General features: G+C 39.7%; 2 protein-coding genes across 3 annotated transcripts; one reads left to right on the top strand and one right to left on the bottom strand.

The window, feature by feature from the left end:
* Positions 1–76: 76 nt before the first annotated feature.
* vash1 (vasohibin 1) lies at positions 77–10,091 on the top strand. The gene is made up of 7 exons (XM_035533018.1): positions 77–1,247; positions 3,187–3,275; positions 3,888–3,944; positions 4,447–4,521; positions 4,960–5,341; positions 8,063–8,172; positions 8,432–10,091. Exons 1-7 carry the CDS (start codon positions 903–905, stop codon positions 8,502–8,504), a joined length of 1,131 nt encoding a protein of 376 aa, XP_035388911.1. The 5' UTR covers positions 77–902; the 3' UTR covers positions 8,505–10,091.
* Positions 2,500–16,644, bottom strand: angel1 (angel homolog 1 (Drosophila)). Of its 2 annotated transcripts, none has more exons than XM_027015341.2 (11): positions 16,542–16,644; positions 15,030–15,893; positions 14,672–14,898; positions 14,404–14,473; positions 13,839–14,275; positions 13,558–13,687; positions 13,019–13,129; positions 12,569–12,599; positions 12,262–12,425; positions 11,913–12,115; positions 2,500–2,558 (listed from the first exon to the last, which is right to left on the bottom strand). In XM_027015341.2, exons 1-11 carry the CDS (start codon positions 16,603–16,605, stop codon positions 2,541–2,543), a joined length of 2,319 nt encoding a protein of 772 aa, XP_026871142.2. In that variant the 5' UTR covers positions 16,606–16,644; the 3' UTR covers positions 2,500–2,540. The 2 variants fall into 2 exon arrangements, with proteins under 2 accessions (XP_026871142.2, XP_026871141.2); XM_027015340.2 differs by lacking the exon at positions 2,500–2,558 and adding an exon at positions 3,971–4,100.
* Positions 16,645–17,307: the final 663 nt, after the last annotated feature.

The following is a 17,307-nucleotide window of genomic DNA, read 5'->3' as shown; positions in this document are numbered from 1 at the left end:
CATTTTACATACCTACGACAATCAGAAGACAATTGCTACTAAATATAGAAACGACAGTTTTATACACACCGGGGACATTGCTTAGTGCAGATGAAAAAACCCGACGAATTCTCTCGCCAACAGCAGGCTCAGTAATTCGTTTATGGTGAGCATGCGCAGTAGACGGAAGCGGAATATGGGAGTGTCAGGGCAGTCTTCAATATAGCTGGCATTAGATCAGCTCTTGTGCCTAGCCAGTTAACGACATAATAGATGGATGAATATTTGGACTGGCGTGCAGCATAATAAGACTGGACTGGGACAATGATTGGTTTTTTTTACTCAATTACGAAATGAGTGTGATAGAAATATGTCACTGGTTTATTCGGCAGTTTGGACCTCAACTGAACGACCTCTGGAATATACCACTGCTATTGGTCATCCCTGGGGTAGTTTTTTTGTCTTCACTGTCAGACAGTTTCTGCTTACCATCAAAAATACACTGTTGCATTATTTGTAACGTTTTCCGAATGTAGCAAATTGTTTTATCTGTGGTGCTTATCAAACTTACAAAGCCCAACTGTCGTTTATTTCAAGAATAGGAAGTTATGCGTGGATTATTTGTGGTCAGCGACGACAGTGGTTTCCGCCTCGGTATCGTTAGCGTTAACTGTGGGTCATAATTCCCTGGACTGCACGCTGCGACTCACGGTTCATGCAGCTAACCAGCTATGATTATTATATATAAAAATGGTAAGAGCCGCTTGTAAGCGACTTGTTTTTTAATTAAATGTATTCTAAAATTTATCAGTATTTTTTTCCAAACATGTGGGACCATATTTGTTGATAAATTTTAGTCTTTGGATCGGCGGTGGTTTAAGAAATGTTGCAGTTCATCTCTCTCAGTGTGTTATGAGCTACCAATGCCAGTCATCTGTTGTGGGAGTATCCATCAATGCACGTCTCCGCGGAGACTGATTGACAAGTCTGGAATAGGTATCTGTTTGAGTCAGCCTTGCTCCAGGACAAGACTTACCAGGGTCCCAATGCTGGAGACTAGTTTGAGTCTGGAGGGAGTTGACGACAGAGATGAGGAACAAGAGGATGAGGAAGATTTGCGAGATGGTGGGATTCCATTCATTATAAACCGGGGTGGGCTGCCGGTGAACGAGGAGACATGGGAACAGATGTGGCGGCATGTGGCCCGGATTCATCCAGATGGAGAAGCAGTGGGGAAGAGGATTCGGGGAGCCACTGACCTGCCTAAGGTACCCACATTCATTTTATTCCTCTCACCTATTTTACTCCTCTTAAATACAATACAGAGGCATGTTTATAAATTGTAGTACAAAATATCAGTGATATCAGGTGATGCGTAGGCCTTGACTGGTATACAGAAAAACAAAATTGACTGATAGGCAGATAGAAAAGCATTGCTAATTTTTATCAAAACTTTATATTTACATTTTTGACCAACATTTTTCACAAAATTTAGTTGCCGTGTCACAAACGATGCTTGATAGAAAGATTCTAAAAACAGATTCAAATTCAGTTTAAAAAGTACTATAAGGTACTATTTTAGTTTGGGAAAAAAAAAATTTTTTTTCAGATTTTGTTGCCTAGTATGATGTGTCTAAATTCCCACATCCAACCAATTAAAGAGAGAAAAAACTATTTCTTACCCGTTTTCTAAAATTAGACTGAGAATTCATAAAGCTTCCTTATGTGCTTTCAGTTTAAAGGCAAACTCCAGATATTTCATTTGGGTTTCAGTATTCAGACAGCAGCAGACAGCATATACAACAGGTATGAGAGAAGAACCGGTCATGTTTTATGGCCATCAGGCAAGCATGTAGTTCATTACTGCCCTTCTCTAGAGCAAACCAATCTCTTCAAATAGATCATGGGCTAAAGCACTCAAGGATATGTGGGTGTCCCATAACACCTAATACATCATATGCATGGAACATCATTCAGATTAGGACTAGTTCCTGACCATGCAGGATGACTATAGTATGTTTTTTTATGAGTGTATAGATACTAGTAGCCATTTATCTTGCAAGTGTGAGACATTATGCCAGTTTCACATACATATTTTCAAAGGACATTTACATTTACGGAATTTGGCACACGCTCTTATCCAGAGCAATTTACAAAAGTTCTTTGTCATTTACTTATAAAATACATCCTAGCCAGTACAGTAGGTCAGAGTCCAAGATACCAATGAACTAGAATACTGTTGAAATACAGGGATCAATGCTGATGCCTAGAAGTGCAAAACACATATATGCTCTATAACAGACAACAATCAGTGTAATAAACTAAAACCCTACAATAAGTACTAGAGTTTCAGTTAGTCAACATAGCAGCAGGATCAATGGTCATTTAAATATTCCACAAATAGATGGGTCTTCAGTCTCTGTTTGATGACTCCAAGGGAATCTACTGTCCAGATAGCAAGTGAACGTTTGTTCCACCATCTAGGAGCCAGGACAGAGAATAATCTTGATGCTTGTTTTCCATGAGACTTGAAGCAAAGGACTGTAATCTTTGAACTTGGATCACTTTTTACGTTGGACCTATAAAGAAACATTTCATCTATTTATGGTGCTTAGAACGGAATAATTAAATTCTTGTTAGAAACAGAGATATATGGTTCTGCATTTTCTTCGAAGAAATAGAGTTGATTTATGGGTAGCTTTGAAATCCTGTTGAAACGTTTACATTTTTTTCAGTATGTAATCTGTTTTATGCACTATATTGCAGTGCAGAATCAAACCCTGAAAAGTAAAGGAAAAGTACTGTACTGAAAGTACTGAAAAGGAAATGTAAATAATTCAAATCTGAAATGAAAATATAATTAGTTATTAATGATGATATTTCATTTATTTTTCCTAAAAAGTAAACACTGAACAAACATGACTCTTTTTTTTCAGTATGTGCTGAGTTTTCCCTTAAATTTGAAATGTTCCTCACAAAAGGAGCAAAAGGTTCTGCATTTCTGCAGATTCACTTCCTTCATAATGCTGTCTCTGTGCTTCAGCTGAACATCACCATTTGATCCCTCACAAGATTTGCATGTAAGTAATTGAGATTCTGACCGTGGATTTTTTCCCTAGCAGATGAGCCGCTATCAGGCCGAACATGGTTATATTCTTCAGCTGCGGTTCACGTGACTGCATGCTCCCTCTTTCTCTAATCCCACAGGTTCCAATACCAACTGTGCCTACGTATCAGCCAGCCACCAGTATTCCACTTCGCCTGGAAGCCATACAGAAATACATCAGGGACTTGCAGTATCCTTAAGCCATTATTTACCCATATTAATAATGACTGCCGTCCTTGAATCTTTAAACCTTACAAGTTTCATGACACCTTGTTGAACCAACAACTACTGTGTTAGAAATTAAAACATCTCAGCATAATGTCTGTTTCAGCACTAGCTCAGATTCCTTTGTGCATTGGAACATGACTGTGGTTGCTATTGCCGCCAGTTTTGTTGGTTTTTTTTGCTTTTACACACCGTATTCATTTATTGTTGTAAACTTCTGTCAGGTGCAGTGAAATCAGGCCAGAGAGATATAATGCAGAACTTGGTACATTCTGTATCTACGCAATATTTACAAATGCTGAAACAGGTCGAGTAAACTATGTATTACTTTTTATGGGACATGTGATTGGCTCCAAAGCAGAGACCAAAATTCACTGTCCTCTCAGCCTTCATGACAGATTCTTGTTGGGTACAGTGTTTATACAGAACACTGCTATAAATATTTTAAGCCTTTTTTCTTAGGTGTGAATATGCATTATGTGTACTTTAAGTTTACTGTGTTTAATTTAGTTTATTCTCATGTAACCATACATTTTTGGTGCTCCAGAAGTTTTATTTACTTAACATTGGTAACCAGGTACAATCACACTGGAACCCAGTTTTTTGAGATCAAAAAGAGCAGACCTCTCACAGCGTAGGCCCCCCTCCAAAATTCACATATCCCATACATTTTTACTCTGCTGTTTGGTCTTTTTTATAAAATTATGGCTCCTGAGCTACTTGGAGCACTGTTTTTTAAGCCCCGGCCCATGAGGTTTGATCCAGCCAAGTCTCTTTCCTGTTGTTGTTTCTGTATTAAAGAGAAACAGACAGGAAGCAGGAAAGGATGTTTACTTATTAGAAGATAATATGGCTCAGATGATGACATCAGCTACAGGAAATTTGATTTCAGATTCACACTCCACCAGATGGCTGTGATTTAGTTGAAACGACACAGCCATTTTTAGTTGAAATGACAGTGCCTTAAAAGTAACAAAAACATAAAACCATTCTCTCATTTTTCACAGCTACTGTTATATATATATATATATATATATATATATATATTCCAGTGAAATCTTTATCACCATATAAATACATAATGATGAAAGTGTTTAATATCCAGTGCTCCCTATTGCACACAATCTCTTCCACAGGTTGATGGACATAGCTAAGGAAATGATCAGAGAATCTCTACCAATCAAATGTTTGGAGGCTGTAATCCTTGGAATGTATCCTTCTTTGTGAAGATCATCATCACAAGCCTTCTCAGGTTGACTATAAGATTTGAATTTCATTAGATTAATAAATGAATTTGATTCAATCACTCAGTATCAGTCACAAGCCTTGAGGACCAAATCTCTTGATACCCAGACTAAAACTAGCTTTAGCATGTCAAGAGCAAAACTGTTGTCAAACGAAATGTATGAAAGTGATGTAGAAAGCTTTCGAGTGGAGCTTAACAGAACAAAGTAACAAAAAAATATTAGGAGAAGTAAAAGTGCTTATAATAAATCTGTTGAGTGTCAGGATTATATTATGTTGCGTTAAACACTGGGAGAGTGAGACTTGCATTGTAGATACATAAGCATAGCTGTTGCTAGTGAGCTTAAACTCTAAAGGATGCTCATAGGATGAACGCCATTCCTTGACCTTGTATAACTTGTCAGTTACCTCACCAACAGCATGCCATCTGTGGAACGCTTTCCCATCAGCTTTAAAACCCAGTTCTCAGGGAGCCACTTCCGCCACATTGTGCTGGGCATCCACAGCGGAGGGCGCTTTGGGGCCCTGGGCATCAGCCGCCGCCAGGACCTCATGTTCAAGCCCCTGGAGTACCGCACACTGGCCGACCTGTTGCAAGACTTTCAGGCCGCCTACCAGGGCTACTGGCACACGTTGCGCAAGGTTAAGATCGGTCAGTATGTCTCGCATGATCCCCACAGCGTGGAGCAGATTGAGTGGAAGCACTCCGTGCTGGATGTGGACAAGCTGTCGAAGGAGGAGCTGAGGAAGGAGCTGGAGAGGCACACCCGTGACATGAGGCTGAAGGTGAGCCTCCACTCCAAGAATTAAATCAGTTTAATGGTTTAGTGTTGTTCTGAACTACCACAAATTTTCTATATTGCAGTGACTATTCTGCTTTTCTGATTTTCAGAATCACATTGTGTTCTATTTTTTCTTTAGTTACTTCATCAGTATACTTTGTATAGTAAGAATACTTACTATACTGGTGTTCACTGTTTCTGTGACACCATCTACAGGAGTGTCCACAGATTTTTGTGAAAGGTTTTTGTGAAATCTGCATGTCTGCTCTTCTCTTTCAGGATTCATGAGCAATGGATGGGGGGTGGCAGGGGAGATAAATAAAAATTGTATATATATATATGTATATATACACACACACACACACACACACACACACACACACACACACACACACACACACACAGTTGTGCTCATAAGTTTACATACCCTGGAAGAATTTGTGACTTATTGATATTTTTTCAGAGAATAATAATGATAATACAACAACTTTTCTTTTATTCATGTGTAGTTGGGTCAAGCCATTTATTAACAATTGTTTCTTGCCCTTTTTTAAATCATAATGACAACAGAAACTACCCAAATGACCCTGATCAAAAGTTTACATACCCTGGAAGTTTTGACATGATGACATACACACAGGTTGTCACACAGGTTTAAATCGCTACTGAAGCTAACCATCCTCAGCTGTGATCTATTTGCTTGTGTGTGAATAAAGTGTGTATCAGCGTTTGTGTATAAAGAGTCAGTAAGTTAGTGGGCTCCTGACAGACCCCTGCATGAGACAAGGGGAAAGCAAAAATAATTATCAAAGGATCTGTGGGAGAAGCTAGTTGAACTTTATAAAACAGGAAAAGGATATACAAAGATATCCAAGGAATTGATATTGCCAATCAGCAGCAAACTCTAAGAAGTAGAAAATGAGGGATTCTATTGAAACCAAGGCAAGGTCAGGTAGACCAACATAAATTTCTGCTACAACTGCCAGGAAAATTGTTGGGGATGCAAAAGAAAAAACCCACAAATAACATCAGCTGACATACAGGACTCTCTGAAAAAAAAGTGGCTGTTTAAGATGCACAATAAGGACGCACTTGAAGAAAAATGGGCTGCATGGTCGAGTCACCAGAAGAAAGCCCTTACTACGCCAATGCCACAAAGCAGCCTGCTTACAATAGAGTCAACAAGGCCTATGATGAAAAGTACACCACCCCTACTGTAAAACACGGAGGAGATTTGCTGATGTTTTGGGGATATGTGAGCTACACAGGCACAGGGAACTTAAAATTGATGGCAGGATGAATACAGCATTTTATCAGAAAATACTGGAGGAAAATTTGCACTCATCAGCCCGGAAGCTGCGCGTGGGATGCACTTGGATGTTCCAACATTACTATGATCCAACACAAGGCCAAGTCGACCCGTCATTGGCTACAGCAGAAAAAAGTGAAGTTTCTGGAGTGGCCATCTCAGTCTCCTGACCTCAATATCATTGAGCCATTTTGGGGAGATCTCAAACGTGCAGTTCATGCAAGACAGCCCAGGAACTGGAGGCATTTTGCCAAGAAGAATGGGCAGCTTTACCATCTGGGAAAATAAAGTGCCTCATCCACAACTACCACAAAAGACTTCAAGCTGTCATTGATGTTAAAGGAGGCAATACACAGTATTAAAGACTAGGGTATGTAAAATTTTGATCAGGGTCATTTGGGTAGTTTCTGTTGTCATTATGATTTAAAAAATGGCAAAAATAATTGTTTGATAAAAGGCTTGACCCAACCACTAAACATGAATACAAGAAAAGTTGTTATATTATCATTATTATTCTCTGAAAATTTTTATTTTTTTTTTAAATCACAAATTCTGCCAAGGTATGATATACTTACATTAATTACATTTCCCCTGGCTTGGGACCATATAGTGTCAGCTATACCATTTCTGTCTATCTATGTCTGCACTTACAGAGCACAGTTATATTACTACTCTTAAAGGTCTGCTGATGCTATGCCTTTTATATAGGTATTATTTCTTAGCACAAATTCTTGGGGGCCATCTTTGTCAATAGCAGTGAAAAGAAATCCCACTTTCCCCCTTATTGATTTGAATCACATGTGACTGGTACCATCCACTGATGGCTGATTTTGTTAGCAGAGCAGTGCCCCTGAATACATCAGGGGAGGCTGATCTGTCAGCCCTTTCTCACGATGCCTCACACAGATATTCCAGAGCTCTCCCCGCTGATGTTCTGTGTGGCTATTTATGATTTTGCGTATGTCCTCCCTTACCAGTGTTTAACCACTGGGTGAGCAGTGTGATGTTTACATACACGTGATATAATCCATTCTGACTGAAAACATTGGCCCTGTTAACATCACTGGTATATTTGGATCATCTCCGACTCTGCTGTACCTACTGATGACAACACATTTTTCATTTGTTTTTTCACTAAGGGAACCTTACTCCAGAAGCCATTATACCAATATTGCAATCCACATACTTAAATATTAGCACTGTGGAAGCTGAATACTCGCCAATATAATCTACATAAGATCAAATCTACTTTTCTAGCTGATTTTTTGTTTGTGATAATCATAGATACACATTACCTTAAATACAGGTTTACAAGAATGTTTGTCTTCACTATTATTTTGTCAGTCAGAGTTGTGACATGATATATGGTCTGCGTTCTTAACTAAGTATTAAATCAAGGTGTCCAATGTGTTGCAGATTGGCAAGCCTGCTTCCCTTTCTCCCACCAAAGATAGGAGGAAAGACATGGGTTCTCCTCTACGTAACCCAGGGAGCCCCATGCGCAGGAGCAACCGCAGTGAGAGAAGGTACCACTCTCTGCATTCCCTGCTCAAGCCCAACAGTGTTGCTTAAAAGCATTACTTTATACATGCATGTCTGTGGGGTGATTCAAATCACTAGGCAGTTGTAGCACTAGATCACAAATGCTGAGAGAAATCTTTCAAATCAGCCAGAGTTTTTACACATCAAATATGCTGGTCTGTTAGATCCGTTTTTTAGGTTCCTGTTAAAGGAAGAAATAAATGATGATTCTGGGCAGTCACTGATCTCTCTCTGTCTTTACAGGCTATCGGGTGAAAAGAAGGCAGTGGAAGCGAAAGCCACTGGTGATATGAATGGATACCAGATTAGAGTGTGAGCTGCCACTCTGACCCATACCGCCCTCACACAGAACAGTCAGGTATTCAAACTTAGACAGGGGAGGAAGGTCTGAAATCATTTTAGTGGACAGAAACGTGTCTTAACACTTGGAACGTCGTCCGAACAAGTGTGAACTGCTCCACACAAGCGCAGTAATGTAAAAGTGTGCAAATGTGACTGCACGTGTCACCTTTAATGAACCAGTCAACCTCATTTCAAGCATCCATTTTAGTAGACACTCAGCTCAGCTGTGTTGTATGCGTTGGGCTGCTTAAATGTGCAAATATCACAGTGTTTGCCCTAAACCAGCTGACTGCTAATCTGGGTTTTGGTTGAGACTGGTTTGGGATCCACTTCTCGGGTGCCTTTTCTATGACTCATAATCAAGCCACTGTTAGAATGACTCGCAGAGTTGAGTTGGCACTCCCACATCCTTCATCTCATTGAAGGTAGGCTTACACAGTGCACTGAACAGACTACCCCAACACTCTGAAACACGACTTGTTTTTTCAACAAACCGAATATACATCATTCAATATGTGTAAAAAAGCAGTAGTAGATTGTACTTTCCATGGTGGGCTTCTTTACACATTTAAAATTTAATTTGGCCTTATCTATCTCTTCCGACAACTGTTAGTCTGTGTTGGTTTTATAACAAGCAGGGTGTGTTATTTTAAGCACTGAAATCAAATGTTGATTCTTAGACAAGCATTTATCTTAATGTCTAACATTTTAACCATTTGCCGTGTATGGACAGTAGGTTTAAAGGAAGTACGACTAGCACTTACTGGTGTCGTGATTGTAAATGTTCTACTTTGTTTTTGTAAATATGAAATGGAACTAGAAGTGCAGCACTTTGTGCAGAAGACGTTTGATACAGACATTTCAAAGAGCACTTAATGCAGTATATTGTGTGTGGTTAGTCACTTAGATCCTCATTTTTGTAATGACATATCAGTTTTCCACACATTTCATTTTAACTGTGGAAGCTTCCCCTGTTACTCATAATGTAAAATGATTCAAGCTTTGTTCACCTGAAATTACAGTTCATGGGACTTGACTATAGAGAGTAATTTTAACTAGTGCTAGGCCGAACATATATCTGGAAAACTGGACCTTAAAAATCTGGAGGGACTCAGCACAAGACACTTTGTCCTTTACTACTGAAAGTGCAACCCAATCTTATAAAAAGGTAGCCAGGAATAGATGTAATAGGATTGTCAGACTCATGCGTTTATGACTTCTGTGCGTTTGCGTCCGCATGGACGCAACATTTTGTGGGGAATTTCTAGCAGAGAACAGAGCTGCCTAAATCACTATGAAAGAAGAGAAACATTTCTCACCAAACCATTCTAAGACTGAAAAAGCAGTAGGGTTCCAGTAGTTTGATAGAAAAGGCAGCTCTGTTGTCTGTTACCACAACAGAGGCCATTTTCCTCTCTTAAGAAAAAGAGAAATCGTTAAGTTACACGATGATGCCATAGCACCGTAATGTTAGCTTTCCTGATAGGAAAAGTAAAATTGTGTATAAATCACATATTGCTTCACTGTTGACACCTGAAATTAAAATGAACATCTAACTGTGTTTGATTTAAACTTTGTGTATTTATATCCTGGACTGTAATATATGTCTGAAAATCCTGATTTTAAAAATGATAGAGGTGGCCTATTTTGTTATTGCTAAGACAAAAATGGGTACAAAATTTATATGAATGTCATACGTGAGAGTTTTAGATATATGCCAGAGACCAACCATGATCAGGGTAAACACCAGATACAAATAGCAAATGCATCTACTAAACTAATTACCTGCACAAATATGCCATACTGAAGATCTGGATACTGAAGATCTAGCACAGAAAACTACATAAGCCCAACCTCCCTTGTGTTTAAAAAGGCAGGAGGATCTTCTTTAAGAAAAACACGTTAAGTGAATAAATTATCTGCATGCATTCATTCATTCACTCACACAGTCTTAACACCCCTGCAGTATATGACTCTGGCACTCTTATGAACTAATTTTCCTGTCCCCCATCCCCCAGTTTGCTTCTGTTCAGCTTGTGTTGTCTCTACTGAACTGAGAGTCTGTGTCTGTACTACATCATAAATGTGACAGAACACAGTTTATACATGAAAAAGGTTCTGATCTGATAAAAGGATAATGGCATTAAAGCCAGCACTGCCTGAGGTTTATATAAATATATATATAAAAAAAAAAAGTTTTTAAATCCATCCTTTTAAATGTGTGTGCACTTTTCAGCTAAAGTTAATGGATTTGAAGCACATTAATAAAGAGCAGGAAAATCCCCATGGCAGAGGGTACACACACACCTCTTGGCTGAGAGATCTCATACAGTTCCTAAACAGAAGCCTGAAATAGCAGTCTCCTTCCCCGATAAACTCCACTCCATGCCCCACCTCTTGGAGAAGCATGAATCATTCATTCGTGCCATGTAGCTCCTCTCCAACTAAACACAGGTCAGCAGACCTGACAACTTCCACATTCTTCAACATGTGGCAGACTAACTAAAAGGCATGATACTGACATTCTGAATCTGCATCCACTTCTCTCCACCTTAAGAGCTTTCCAAACATCATGGTCAGCAAAGGATTATTGCTAAATTCATTAACTAAACCTATAGGAAAATGTACTGCAACAAAGGTTTAAGACTTTTTGTAGGTGTTTAGATCACAGATAAACATACAAACCCATCATTTGTGTTGGATTTTGTAATCATTGTTCACTCCATCATTATACCAAACTTCAAAGTAAGAGGTAGAAAAGCTACAGTGCTGGCCCTAAACCAATGCTGGTTGGGATTTTAGTACCTATATCATGGCACAAACTCCAACTCTACATTTATTCTGAATTTGGGCGGTGCAAATCTGAAGTAACAGCAAAACAATATTTATTGGCAAGTTGTTTAATATGTTCTTCCACTGAAAGAATACTGAGCCGCTCAAAATGAAAGCAGATAGTGTCAAAAAAAATTAAAAACATTACACATTTTCAGACATAAAATCTGGCATCAGAATTCCACAATGCTCATTTCTCATTACCCAAGGAAAAGCCCTCAGCACCATGCAGAGCATCTGAATGCCCAAATCCTAGCTCAACTCAAGATATAAAACCATCTCTAAGAGTCCAAGCCATCAACTTAGAGTATTAAAAAAAAACTCACTAAAAAGATTTTTGAAGCTTCACCAGTCAAAGCAAGGAAAGGTTTAAAACCTTTTGCCAAAATCTTTGAGGAGAAAATTTTAGCATCATTCTATATTCACAATCAACTAGCCTTTGACTTTGAATACATGAAACCATAAATATCTTAAGGCCTCAAAAGAACCATTTCTGAGCTCTGTTTGGGCTGCAACATGATGCTAGATGTGATTACAGTGGCTAACTTACAGGCTTGGTAAACTGGGACCATTTGTGAACTTCCTGATGTGCCACACTGACTGGAACTTTGAGTGGTAAACAAAGCTGAAACTTTGCCAACAAGCTGAGGTGGTCCGAGGGAAACGTTTCATTTGGGAGCCCACGCAGTGACCACAGGTCTGCCTCAGACAGCAGAGCAAGACGACCAAGGAGCGTCAGACCCTTCTCCCTGCCTGGATGCAAGACATACATCAGTATAAAGAGGTTCATAACCAGTCACCCTGCTTACCCACCACATTTCTCATGTGGGTTTACTTTAGAATGCTGATTTTAACATGTTAAGATTCCTTTAAATAGGCATTGCTGCTCTGAGGTTTACCTTCATGATCCCTGGCGGACTCCCATCGTGGGGAGTAGAAGATGTAGTCGACCATAGCGCCTCGCTCAGAGTGCAGCGTGGTGACAGCGCAGCGGCCAGTGCCTGCTAGGTTTGGGCTGTACACGGAGCTCAGGTTTAAATCATGAGATATGGTGTTCCTGAACCTACAAAATAACAAAAAGCCTGTTGCACTTTTATTGGGAAAAAAAAAAAAAAAAAAAAAAAAAAAAAAAAAAAAAGCTTTCTGCTCCAGTATACTTGCAATAAAATACTGACATTATTGAGAAGCAAACGGGATAAGGTTCACCTTGGAACAAATTGCTGCTTTTCTTCAGGATCTGGAAGGAAGAGAACATGATGAGACTTCATAAATGAGCAGTAGTTACAGTTACAAATTAAGAAGCAGTAAAAAGTTAAGCTTGTACCCTCGTGACTAAGTGGGTAATTATAATGTTAATTATTATAGGCCATTTCTATTGTACGCTTCATTTTGCACTCCCCTTGTAATTTATGCTTGAATATTAATGAAAAAGAGGGGGGGGGGGGGGGGACAAAACGCACACAACCCAATAAGGAGCTGTAATTTACAGGAAAGAAAATCAGCACATCACGGAACAGGATTTAGCCCCGCCTTTTTCAGACAGCATGCAGAACCAGACAGAGTCACCCCATTCAGGTCAGTGGACCAGTCATCACAGATCTTACAACGGGCATTTGAAGTCAAAATTGTGTGGCATGTTATATTTCTATTAGATACTTGGTGCGTTGTCGGTGACTCCTGGTATAAATTCCAGATCTGGAGGGCGTACACATGCTGCCTGACAGTAACGCAGCTGCCGCAGGAAGTCATGGCTGTACTGGATATCCTCTGAAAGGAGATTAAACATAGCCTTGCTCTCAGACAACAGCAGAGCCTTAAAATACATCTACACCACACTGACCGCAGAAATGCACAATCATTAAATTTAAAATAGCCTAGTGCAATTCTCTTTTGAGCCTTGGAACTGCTGCTTTTTTGTCTCCATGCTCACAGTAAAGCACACTTTAAAAATAAATAAACAAACAAATAATAAAATAATAAATAAATTAATTTAAAAAAACAAACCACACAACATTAACCCTCAGCTATATAAGAAGATAAATCAAAGTGCATTATGCGACAAGGCAAAACACAGCAAAGACACAGAACTCCCAGAAAAAGCCCTGACCACACTAATGGTTATTTGGATATGTTGCATGTGAGGAACAACAAGTGCTCACACAGGCAAACAGACATGAAGACAGACACCCACCAACCTGATGCTTTGGGGTGAGAGTCACAGTCATAGTACTGACAGTTGTCACTGATACCCAGACTGCTGGGCCACAGGGGGGCGTACAGCCTCCTGTGATGGATTTTGTATGACAAGTCCTCCTGTCCAGATACCTGCAATTAATATTTACACAAATGTCCAAGTTACATTATGGCCTAATCATGTGAAAATCCCACAGCTAGCCTTATTTAAAAGAATAAGAAATAAAAGCTCCTTGTACTACACTGTGGAAAATAAAATATGGTGATACATCTTAAGATATACCATCCAGGCTGGGAGTCCATGATAGTAGAGCTGGCCAGTGACAATCAGCTGGTATAGTGGCATGTTGGGTATGGAGTTCAAGTCGCCACACAGAATGACCTCACAGTCACGCCCTTTGACCTTGCATTTCTTGACCACACTATCCATCTCCGCCAGCACTATGGCTAGCTGGGCCAGTTTCACATCGCCCCTCCTGGGGTTGAAGAGCAGATGCGTGTTGGCCACACAAATGGGCCTGAACTCAAGGCCCTGACCACATGCTGCAACAGGCTGGAGCAGCAGCACGATGCCCACGTTGTCCCGGTCCAGCAGCTCACAGTCATGGTGCCGGAATTCAAGCAGGCTGACGGACAGCTGCACAAAACGCTTGCCGTGATAGCACAGTGCACAGCCGTCCGTTTTTGTGCCCGTGCGGCGCTTGTAAACACAGTTGTAGCCTGGTAATTAAAGGGGCACAGTCAACTCTAGAGCCACCATTTTTATTTAAATGGTTAGGAATTGCAAATCTGCAATCTCAAATCTAGTGTTAAAAGGAAGCAATGTTGGAAAAAGGTTTCCTACTAACCCATCTCAATCAGGGCTGGATGCAACTGCTCCAGGAAGTGATTCTCTTGGACCTCTTGAAGACACAGAATCTGTGTGTTTAAAAAAACAACAACAACCACAATAAGGAATAAATTAATAAACATTTCAGTGCAATATGTAGATTCATTTACACACAGATTTATTCAGTTCATTTTCACCCTCCAGCATATCCTGCTGGAGGAATGGAGAGCAACAAAGGCCATTCCCAGGTGTAGTTCAGGGGAAAGAGGCGCCGAGATCAAACTCACATCAGGCTGCCAGGTCTGCAGCTCCTTTAGGATGCTGGGAAACCGGCTGTCCCATGCCAGCACGTCCTCTGAACAGTGAACATACAGCTCTGAATTAGCCTCCAGAAGGTCCTGGGCCAGGATATTGTAGGACATAACAGTGAACTCAAACTTAGACCAAGGATCTGTACAAGCTGCTACAGAGTGATTGTAGTCATTACTGAGGTCCTCCCACAGCCTCCACATCACTGAGGAAGACAATAAATGAAACACATAAACAGCCTATATTTTGTAAAATATATCAAACTAATACACACTGAAGCAAATATCTGTTCATGCATAAAATAAATCCAAAATGTAAGAAACAGGAAGTGACCACCTTGAAAATTGTTAGCATCTTGAAATGCAGGGTAGTAGCTCATGCCAGGAAACTGTACTGATGGACAGTGTACTGTCTCTGACAGGCCAAGACCCACTGGGAAATGCCAACCAGTGGGACCAGATGGAAGCTGTGGAAGACAGTTCAAGGACTGTGCATTGCTGTCCACGAGCAATGCACCCAGATCAAATACAGGGCTGTGTGCGCTCACTTGGGCTTCACTTCTGGAGTTTGTGTTCATCTCAAATCCACATAATTTCTCAGAATGGTCATTATTGGCCATCATTGCCTCTGATGGAGGTGTTGGCTGGGAAACTGCCATTGTTATCATCCCTTCATCAAGCTTCCTTTCCTCCTGAGAACAAAATTCCCCTTCACTTCCAGCCTGCATTTGAGCCCATTCTAATGTAGATAACATTTCCGTCTCAATCATAGAAACCACTTCCTTCTTTTTCACCAGTGAGATCTTGAAACCATGATCTCCCTTTCCTGATGGAACACCTCTTGCCTCACTTGCTTCAGTTAGATCACCATGCTCCTTCTTCTCTTCTGAAGATTCTGGATCAGGTTCATTCAAGTGAACTGAAAAAGTCTTCTCTGGGTCTTTGTGAAGCACCCCCTGCTCCACGTTCTTCTCACCTACCACGTCCCTGCAATTCATGAGAGAGATGCTCTTCAGTGGATCCATAGCGGTCCTCTTGTCTTGGGTAGTGGGTTTAGGCCTCTCTGAAGGTTCACTCCCAGTACTGGGCCATGGATCCAACAAGGCAATCTGCTGCTCGTTAAGCCTTCTGAAAGGGGCTCCACCACCATTCCACACTTCTTTGCCATTAATGAATGTAGGATAACTCGTATACCACGATTCTGCAGAATACAGAAATACTGATGTAGTTTATCCGTTTATTAAATTTCCATAAAAACTATTGCAAAAAGTAACTATGAAACATTTCAGCTACACTATAAATGTTTGAGTTTTTCTTCTTTTTTTCTGAAGCATAATATTCGGTTTTTATTTGTTTTATTAATATATTTTTCGTCTAAACATTACATCAAAGAGAGACAGCAACACACGATTAGCTCCGACTTTTATTTATCATCATTACTGAAGCAAACACTAGGCTACTACCTAGCACTACTTGTCCGTGGTAAATAAATGGACATTTAGCCTTAGTTAGGACACTTCTTGTATTCTGCAGAATTAGCTAGCGAGCTAAAAAGACTTTGGCAACACTCTTGTTAAACATAGGACATTAAATATCATACAGCTTGCATTCCCTGCAAAATCCATGTCATATAATTACACCGTGGAATGAACAAGTGACCGACGTACGTAACGAGAACAGAATATTAACAACACCGCTAGCTACCTAGCTACCTAACGCTTGCTAACAATTAACCCAGCTAGCTGGCTAATAACTTTGGTGCGACAAGTAGTCTAGTGACGCAATGACACCACAGCGTAGATCCGATACAAATTTTTAAAAATTAAAATTTATCGTGGTTGTACCTTACCTGAAACTTTGACGATAAGTTTTGTGAGGGGGTATAATCCATAATATATAAGGCTCCCAATCATGTTTCAAGTGTCTGCCCTACGCATTTGAGCAAAGCAACAAAAAAAACTTTATTCGTATCATCGCACTTGCAGCGGAGGGTCTCGTGTACATCTCATTCCGTAAATGGAAAACATTGATTGCTCGAACGCGTTTCATGTAAGTAAATCAAGATTAGAATTTTTGTTAAAATAACAAAGCGATTAGAACGACATTAAATAACACTATTTATAGTGACACTTAATGACACTTATTAACCCCAATCTGTATATTTGCGTTCTATATGCAGTTTATATTTGTTTGTTTTTTTATTTATAGGTTTCGGCGTCATTACATTCCCTATATTATACTATATATTATTTTATTTGATTTTATTGTATTTTATATGTTATGTTATATGTTATAACTGCTCATAAATATATTAATACAGTGCACAAATACTATGTGTTAATAATATAATATTATGTAATGGAATTAATCTTGGTGATAATCTGATTTGAGGTGGATCTTGGCACTGTAACGTTGACAAAACAAACTTGAAAGTATTGGATTGTTTGTCTTGAAATACTATTTGGAAATCTGATGATCAATCCTGTCATGCTTAGATCATGAATCTTTCATGACTGCAGCCTCACTATGGTCTACCACTGAAAAGTATTCCACAAACAACGCAGGTATCACATGAACTCTTGTTGCTAAGACAGCAACTGGATCTATCCTGAAGT

The sequence above is a fragment of the Electrophorus electricus genome, chromosome 13, assembly GCF_013358815.1.
Source record: "Electrophorus electricus isolate fEleEle1 chromosome 13, fEleEle1.pri, whole genome shotgun sequence".
NCBI classification, from domain to species: domain Eukaryota; kingdom Metazoa; phylum Chordata; class Actinopteri; order Gymnotiformes; family Gymnotidae; genus Electrophorus; species Electrophorus electricus.
This window is presented reverse-complemented; position numbering and strand designations above follow the sequence as displayed.